General features: G+C 49.1%; 1 protein-coding gene across 1 annotated transcript in view; it reads left to right on the top strand.

Moving 5' to 3' along the window:
• PACS1 (phosphofurin acidic cluster sorting protein 1) overlaps window positions 1-8,753 on the top strand; it is a 177,041-nt gene that overhangs the window by 148,745 nt on the left and 19,543 nt on the right. Inside the window, exons 5-10 of the mRNA XM_023518303.1 lie at window positions 632-776; window positions 984-1,075; window positions 1,167-1,247; window positions 4,074-4,133; window positions 4,883-5,043; window positions 5,318-5,411. Of these exons, the coding sequence (XP_023374071.1) occupies window positions 632-776; window positions 984-1,075; window positions 1,167-1,247; window positions 4,074-4,133; window positions 4,883-5,043; window positions 5,318-5,411 (633 nt within the window). The remainder of the gene's footprint in view (window positions 1-631; window positions 777-983; window positions 1,076-1,166; window positions 1,248-4,073; window positions 4,134-4,882; window positions 5,044-5,317; window positions 5,412-8,753) is intronic.

The raw sequence follows: 8,753 nt of genomic DNA, 5'->3' as shown, positions 1-8,753 counted from the left end.
AAAAAAAAAAAGGAAAGAAAATGTCTTAGCAGAATACCATTGCCTTGTCTATTCATTTAAATTTATGAAAATGAGCCAGGCATTGTGGTGAATATCCAGAGTCCCAGCTACTCAGGAGGCTGAAGCAGAAGGATCACTTAAGCCCAAGAATGTGAGGTTACTGTGAGCTATGACACTATAGCACTCTACTCAGAGGGACAGAGTGAGACTCCATCTCAAAAAAAAAAAAAAAGTAAATTTATAAAAATGATAGCTATATCTGGGCATGGTGACTCATGCCTGTAATGCCAGCACTTTGGGAGGCCAAGGCAGGAGGATCACTTGAGCCTAGGAATTTGAGACTAGCCCAGGCAACAAAGTGAGAACCCATCTTTACCAAAAAAAATACTTTTTTTTAAGTTAACTAGATGTGGTAAGGTTACCTGTAGTCCCAGCTTCTTGGAAGGCTGAGGCAGTATCACTTGGGCCCAGGAATTGGAGGCTACAGTGAGCTGTGATGATGCCACTGCACTCCAGCCGGGGCAACAGAGCAAAAACCTGTTTCTTTAAAGAAAGAAAGAAAAAGAAAATGGAGGCTTCTCTGTGGGCCTCTCCTTATTAAGACGTTCCTGCTGCCTTTCTGGGCTCCCAGGTAATGCAGCACCCCAGTGAAGGCGCTCTGGTGCTCGGCCTGCACAGCAACGTGAAGGATGTGTCTGTACCTGTGGCAGAGATAAAGATCTACTCCCTATCCAGCCAGCCCATCGACCACGAAGGAATCAAATCTAAGCTCTCTGGTAAGACATGTACAGTGTCTGGGGACTGTGTGGATGAGGAAGGAGCCTGTCCCCAAAGCCCCATCCTGGGAAAGCTAAGCAGGACGGTGCCTGAAGTGTCCCGGCAGACAGAGCAGACCTGGCCCTCATCTACCTACCCTACCTATCAGAGTCCCTTAGGCTGGATCTCCCCAGGGCAAGGTCATCTCACTAAGGTGTCTGTTCCAGATCGTTCTCCTGATATTGACAATTATTCTGAGGAAGAAGAGGAGAGCTTCTCCTCAGAACAGGAAGGCAGTGACGACCCACTACATGGACAGGTACCTTCCCTCAGCCCCTCACGCGACTGTCAGAGAGTCTCTTCCCAGGCCTCCTGACCTCATTCCCCTCATTGTACCCCAACCCACTTAGGACCTGTTCTACGAAGATGAAGATCTGCGGAAGGTAAAGAAGACCCGGAGGAAACTGACATCAACCTCTGCCATCACGAGGGTGAGCATTTGAGGGCTGGAGGTGGGTCCATCTCTGATAGTTCATCTGGTGCTGGAATGAGAGCAGATATTCAGACTTGATAGGAGGTTTGAAAATCTATCTGTACATGGCCACCCTGCTTCAGGGTTCTGATGTGCCCCTCTGCATCCCTATTCCCCCGTCTCTTCACCCCCGAAGAGGAGTCTCTGTCCTAGGGTACTGTGTTACTGATACGAGTGTGCTAGTTCTTCAGGTTGTCACAGGATAAGGATTTGGAATGGATAATAGTCCCTAAGGGAGCAGACACCTCAGACCCCCTGCCAGCCCTCTCCAGGTATGGCTGCCCACTACAGAGATCAAGCCAGGTGCCTCTGGCTTATCCTATCAATATTCCTTCTCAATCATTCGTTGAACTTACCCAGAACTAGCTAGTAGCTGGGTGCTACTGAGACTCTAGACTCCATAAAGTTCAGTCGTGTTAGCTGTAGTTGCTGCCTCAGTGGACCTGAAAGCATGGAGACTAAATGCCTTTGGATACAACCTCTGTGAAGTTTCCTCAAAAAAACAGTCCAACCTATCTTTGTGTCCTGGGAAAGATCAGCGTGAGTCACTGTACGGCTCGGCATCTGTAGCTCAAGCGGCTAAGGCGCTAGCCACATACACCAGAGCTAGTGAGTTCAAACCCAGCCCAGGCCAGCCAAACAACAATGACAACTACAACCAAAAAATAGCCAGGCATTGCGGTGGGTGCCTGTAGTCCCAGCTATTTGGGAGGCTGAGGCAAGAGAATTGCTTAAGCCCAAGAGTTTGAGGTTGCTATGAGCTGTGATGTCACAGCACTCTACCCAGGGCGACAGCTTGAGGCTCTGTCTCAAACAAACAAACAAACAAAAAGGTGAGTCACTATGTTTGGTGAAATTAAAGTCCTAGGTTAAAAAACTAAAAACTTAAATTTTTAGGTGAATTTTGACTGGTTCTGGAGCTTCTGAGCCAAAGTGTAGGAAGGTCAAAAGTGCTGGAAGCTTTTGGAAAAAGCTTTCAGAAGAATTCACATCTCCATGTCCGCAGGGGCATCGTGACTGTGCAGTGCAGAGCTGGTCTGGGAGCAACCAAGAGCAGAGTCCCACCTCTTCAGGGCTGGATATGGGCTTCATAGGTACCCCTCCAGTCACCCCAAGGCATGTGTCACTACGTTCTTCAGACAAGGCATACTTGATTTCCCTCATCGAATCAGTGAGCACAGGGCTGGAGGACTGTTTCTTTGTCCTTGGGTTTCTGACCCTCCAGAATGTCTGGGGTGTGGCATGTCACTGGAGCCCCACACACTTCACCTCCACTGTAGTCAGCACTACAGAGCCTCATAGGATCTCCCTCTACTTCAGGTCCTTCTGCTCAGTTTTTCTTTTTCCTATTCTGTAACCAGAAAGTGACTTTCTGGAGCTTTATAAGTTACCTTTTCCTGTATAGTGACTCCTCCATGGCATCATCCTGGTGTACAACCGGGACTCTGCTCCCCTCTTAACATGTGCTCCCAGAGATTGCTATGAGCTGCGTGCCCTCTCCAGGCTCAGCCTCCAGGGACTGAGAACCACTCTCAGTCCTTGTCTGCCTCTGTGTAGGGCAGTCACCTCTCCTCTCCATGGACACCTGGGTCTGCTGGTTCTTTGTCACTGTGAGGTCAGGTTTTCCTCCACTTCTTGAAGGCCTCAATTTCACATGCAAGTTAGTCGTTTCCATCCCCAAATGATGGATCTGTCATTCAGGCAGGGCACACCTTCCACTGTGGCCAAGCTCAGCTTTACATTTGGAGTTGGAGGCAGAGATAAGTAAGGCCCAGTCCCTGCCATCAAAGAGCAGTGTCCAGTGGCACCGACACTAGACTCAGCAGGGCAGGGTCTGATGGGATTGATGCCATAGATGGAGCTGTGCATAATGGACAGCAATGACAGAAGAAAGTCACCACCTCTCACTGAGAGGGCCAGGACAGCTGCACAGATGAGATGCCAGAAGGTTGTTTTTTAAAGACAGAACTTTTCCAAGAGGATCTGGGGAAATTTTTTCATTCAAAGCACAAGATGGAATAAAACAGCCCCATACAGTAGCATGAGGTTTTTCCCAGGAGCGTTAGACAATAAGTTTCCAGCTACGTCAGGTGAAGGGGTTAAGGGTAAGATGAAGCTGGAGACAGACAGACCAGCCCTTGGACACTAACAGGCCTGGCCTATGAGCTTGTTCTCCAGGCAGTGGTCTAGAAGCCTTCAGAGTGGGAGGTAGCAGGTGGCTAGGCAATCAGATTTCATTCTGAACAATCACTGTTGGGCTCTGAGGGAAACAGCAGGGGTGGGATGTGAGTTGAAGGCCATTGTCATGACTCCAAGGAGATGTAGGAGAAAGGCCTAGAGGGAAGCAGGTGTTAAGGCGGGAACTGTAAGGGAAGGAAGGAAGGGGGAACAGGGAAGAGAGTCTCCAGATGTGCTTTGAGGATGTCCTTAACAGGGACTGGGGATGCAAGACAACAAGTGCCACTTAGAAGTGTGGCATTTTAGATGCCTGTGCTGTGCACACCTGGGCAGTGATGCCCAGTTGGTGACATGGGTCTGAAAGATGAGAGAAACATTTGGCCTGGAGGAGCTCTTCTGGGAGGGTGGGCCTGGAGGCCAACAGGCCCTCCTCCTCCCCAGCACCTCCTGTCTCCCCAGGTAGGCTGGCTGTGCCACATAGACACTACATCCTCCTGACTCTGCCCTCCCGTGGTTCACAGCAGTGGGCTCTCAGGCGATGTTCCCTGGCTTGCATTGACCTCATGTGAGTGTTGTCTGAGAACTGTTGTGTAATTTGCCCCTACAGCAACCTAACATCAAACAGAAGTTTGTGGCCCTCCTGAAGCGGTTTAAAGTTTCAGATGAGGTACGACCCCTTTCTCCCAAGGTTAATGGTGAGTAGAACTCTGGGTTTTGCCCGCTGTCTGTGGGTGCACTCTGTTGCCATGGGAGTCAGGGTTCTGGGATGGTGAGGCCTGCTGTCTCTTGCACCCCTAGTATGACCCCAGTGGAGACAGGAGCTAGGGAAGGCTGGAAGCTCCTAGGTAAGGGCAGGAAGGGGCTGTGCATGGAGCACTCGGAGTCACACGGCATTTGGGAACAATGCCCGGGCCTCTAGCATGGGGTGTCACAAATCCAGTTGTTTAATTTTCCCTCTTGTCCCAAGAGGAATTTCAGTGAGCAACAGCCTGCGGAGTGGAATGTTCTCAGTGGTTAGCCCTTGAGTAAGCAGGAACTGACCAGTGGCAAAAGCACTCTCTTCTCTGGGCACTGGAAGTGTCCCAAGACCCGTTTTCACGGGCTTCTCAGTGGACTGAGAAAAGGCCAAAGATGAAAATTGTTGAGAGAGAGTTCTCTGTCTTTCTGTGGAATGTAGAAGAAGGTAGAACAGCTTCCTCGGACCACTCCTAGGAGGGGAAGGTAAACACTTCAGCTCCCCTGGGGGAGCTGCCCAAGAGGGATGACATACTCACCGCACCTTTCCCTCGGCTGCTCCATGGGTTATGGTGCTGTAAAGAAGAAAGGTTGACATCAAGCCCAGGAAAAAGGAATTGCTCATCTGCTAAAATTGTTAACAAGGACAATCCCAAATTCAGAGATTTCTTCCTATTACAGGTGGGCTTTGGCCTGGAGCATGTATCCCGGGAGCAGATCCGAGAGGTGGAAGAGGACTTGGATGAACTATATGACAGTCTGGAGATGTACAATCCCAGTGACAGTGGCCCTGAAATGGAGGAGACAGAAAGCATCCTCAGTACCCCAAAGCCCAAACTCAAGTGAGGCCCCTGCAGCTCCCCCTCCTCCTCCAAAGCCCCTCCCTCACTCTCCCTGCTGCGCCCAGCGAATCTTGGGTCTTTGTCCTTTTCACACCTTCAGCTCTCTGGGTAAAGACCACTGTTTTGGCCTCTTTTGGAAGTCCCCCTGCCCAGAACCCACTCTTCCACCCTCCACTGTGTCCTTCCCTTTGGCATCCAGAAGCCTGCTGATCTATCCTGAGCACCAGCTCTGCCTGGTGGTGGCACTGACCGTGGCCATGCTTCTTCACCACAGGCCATTCTTTGAGGGGATGTCGCAGTCCAGCTCTCAGACGGAGATTGGCAGCCTCAACAGCAAGGGCAGCCTCGGGAAGGACACCACCAGCCCTGTGAGCAAGGCAGCTGGCCATGACGGGGGGAAGGGAGCATGGTGCAAGGGGCTTCACACCTCTGGGCTTTCTGACCACAGCTTGTTTTGTGAGAAAACTGGTCCCTTCTTGTTTTGACCTCAGTTTTCCTCATCTCAGTCCTGGCTGGAAGCTCGCTTCTCTAAGGGTGTCATGGTGTCTGGCAGGGTGTTCTTTCAGATCTGCTCCCTCATGGCACAGAGCCTTTCCTCCCTAATACACAGCACTTCCAAATCTCTCTGTCCGTGTCTGTCATGTGGTAGCCAGGAGTATGGATATAGGATAGGTGCATGATTCTGACGGCACAGAGAAGCCCACCTGTTCAGGAGACAGTGATTCGGCTTCACTGGGTGGACAGTCCAAGGAGTGGGATCCTGAAAGAATTTGGAATTTAGTCACGAAACTTTCCCTTTTGCCTGATGAGCAAGAGAAGAAAGGAGCTATCCACTGTTGCACGCAAGAGGTGCTTTGGCCCTCCTTGGGAAGGCCCTCTCCCCAGCATGGGTCCCAGGCAGGAGCCAGAATGATGCCAAACTTGGCTCAGGCTTTCTCTTTGTTGACAATTCAAAGCAAGTGGATATCACGCATGACTTTAGTGCGGAGCTCAGGTTTGCTGAGATGCTGAAAATCTAAATGTTAAAAGCCCTAAATGTTGAACACCCACATTTCTTCTGTAGGTCAAAGAAACTGAACCCTGTGAGTCCTCCTGTGGCTTTCGGTTAGCAGAAATGCCAAGCTCCCTCCAGGGCTGGCATCCATCCTAGTCTAAAACCCAGCAGCTGCTCCTGGGAGCCTGGGGGGTGCCTTTCTCTCTACTGCCACAAGGTGGAGCTCTCTGTCCTTGTTACCGAGGACATGGGGTGGACATCTCCCACCCACGCCCTGCGTTTTCCCGGGAGAGGCCTCAGGCCCCACCTGCAGATGCTGAACCCTCAGCGCCTTGCCAGCTCTGCTTCACAGGGGCCTATGGCCTGAGGGCCTCTCTCACCTAGTGCCAGTGCTCAGGCATGCCTGTAGCTGTGTCTCCTCACTGGGGCTGCCGATAGTTACTGTCCACCTGAGCAGGCCATTGGCCTCTAGAACCAGATGTCCTCTTAAACATCAGGATAACTCTTCTAGAAAGAAACCTGGACCTAGGTGAGGAAGGGCTGTTTGACAGTGTTCTGGAACACAGGACAGATATTCTGCTATAACAAAATACAGTCATTAATTGAGAAAACACCCAGAAAGCACTAAGCATAACACCTAACATACTGTGAGTGTTCTAAAAATGCTAATGGTCATTGTTCTCAGTTCAATATGAGAAGCTGTTTTGTACCAGTGAAGGTATTTCTAGCTTGGCACCTGTAACAGTGGTTATGGCGCCAGCCACATGTACGAAGGGTGGTAGGTTGGAACCTGGCCTGGGCCTGCTAAAACAACAATGACAACTGCAACAAAAAAATAGCCAAGCGTTATGGTGGACACCTCTAGTCTCAGCTACTTGAGAGGCTGAGGCAAAAGAATCAGTTAAGTGCAAGAGTTTGAGATTGCTGCGAGCTGTGACGCAACAGCACTCTACCGAGGGCAACATAGCAAGACTGTGTCTCAAAAAATAAAAAAAAAGAAGAAGGTATTTCTAAGCTCACAGAATTTAGCCATATGTTCTTCCTTAATCTCAGTCACATGGTTGATGCCCTGAGCCTCAGGTTCCTTGTTTATGTAGTAGTATTGGAATAGGGGCCAGTTGACTACAAAGCCAGCTGAGTACCAGTGTTTAGGATATGGTGGCCTTAGGGCCCCTATGTAGACGAAAGCCACATTGTGGCAGGGTGGAGTTTCTGAGTTTGAATATTGAGTCAGTCACTCTACTGACTATGATCTTGGCAAGTTACCAAGCTTGGTTTCCTCATCTGCAAAGCACTTGTAAAAAGCACAGGCTTGGCCAGGCATGGTGGATCATGCCTACATTCCCAACACTTGGAGGATCATTTGAGGCCAGGAGTTCAAGACCAGCCTAGGCAATATAGCAAGACACTGTCACTACTAAAAAATAAAAAATTAATTGGCATGGTAGCACACACCTGCAATCCCAGCTACTTTAGGGATTGACTTTCTTGAGCTCTGGATGCAGTAAGCTACAACTATGCCACTGCTCTCCAGCCTGGGCAAAAGAATGAGACCCTGTCTCTAATTTCAAAAAACAAAAAGTAAGAAAAGAAAGCACGTGCCTCACCCAGTGTGGAAATGCAAGGGGATGATGAGATACTGAGATTGGACTTATAGCGTGGTCGGGGCTTGCTTGATCGATTTGCCTAGGCATCATTGTTCATTGCTCAACAAATGCAATTTTATTATTATAATTCATTAGTACCCTTTCAGTTTTGAACTCTTAAAACTGTTAAGACCTTAGATGTCTTTTTAGTGAGTCCTTTAAATTCTGGTTCCATTGGCCAGATTTCAGACTCAGTAGTCTTCTCTGCTAATACTTTTTTTTTTTTTTTTTTTTTTGAGACAGAGTCTCAAGCTGTCACCCTGGGTAGAGTGCCGTAGCTTCATAGCTCATAGCAACCTCCAACTCTTGGACTTAAACAATTCTCTTGCCCTAGCCTCCCGAGTAGCTGGGACTACAGGCACCCACCACAACACCAGGCTATTTTTTGGTTGTAGTTGTCATTGTTTGGCAGCCCCAGGTTAGATTCAAACCAGCCTGCTCCAGTGTATGTGGCTGGCACCCTAGCCACTTGAGCTACAGGCACTGAGCCAGGCCACCTATTTTTAGAGATGGGGTTTCACTATTGCTCAGGCTGGTCTCAAACCCATGAGATCAGGTGATTGCCCACCTTGGCCTCCCAGAGTGCTGGAATTACAGGCATGAGCCACTGCACCTGGCAGATATTTCTGTTTTTTAAGAGTCATATTTCAGACTCACTAGTGGTTTTCTGCTCTTCTTTTTTTTGAAGAGCCCCATATGTCTTAATGTGGGTGTGAAACTTCATAATCCTCTGCAATGAAAGGAGCTTTAAGAACAACAGAATGAGCCTTGCTTATAAATGGAGAACTTCTGAATGGATCAGGAAGACACACGAGGCTGTGCATGTGTGGGCAGACGTGTGCACACTGCTTCCACTTGGTGTCCTTCCCTTATTTCCTAGCATTGTTAGTTATTTTTCTTTTTTTTTTTTTTTTTTTTTTTTTTTTTTTTTTTTCTCCCTGAGGCAGGTCTTGAACTCCTGAGCTCAATAGGCGTGACACACGAGGCTGTGCATGTGTGGGCAGACGTGTGCACACTGCTTCCACTTGGTGTCCTTCCCTTATTTCCTAGCATTGTTAGTTATTTTTCTT

This window comes from Otolemur garnettii, unplaced genomic scaffold (genome assembly GCF_000181295.1).
Source record: "Otolemur garnettii isolate 467f Iridium unplaced genomic scaffold, OtoGar3 scaffold00134, whole genome shotgun sequence".
In the NCBI taxonomy this organism is placed as follows: domain Eukaryota; kingdom Metazoa; phylum Chordata; class Mammalia; order Primates; family Galagidae; genus Otolemur; species Otolemur garnettii.
The sequence above is the reverse complement of the archived record's forward strand: the minus strand, read 5'-3'. Positions and strand labels throughout refer to the sequence as shown.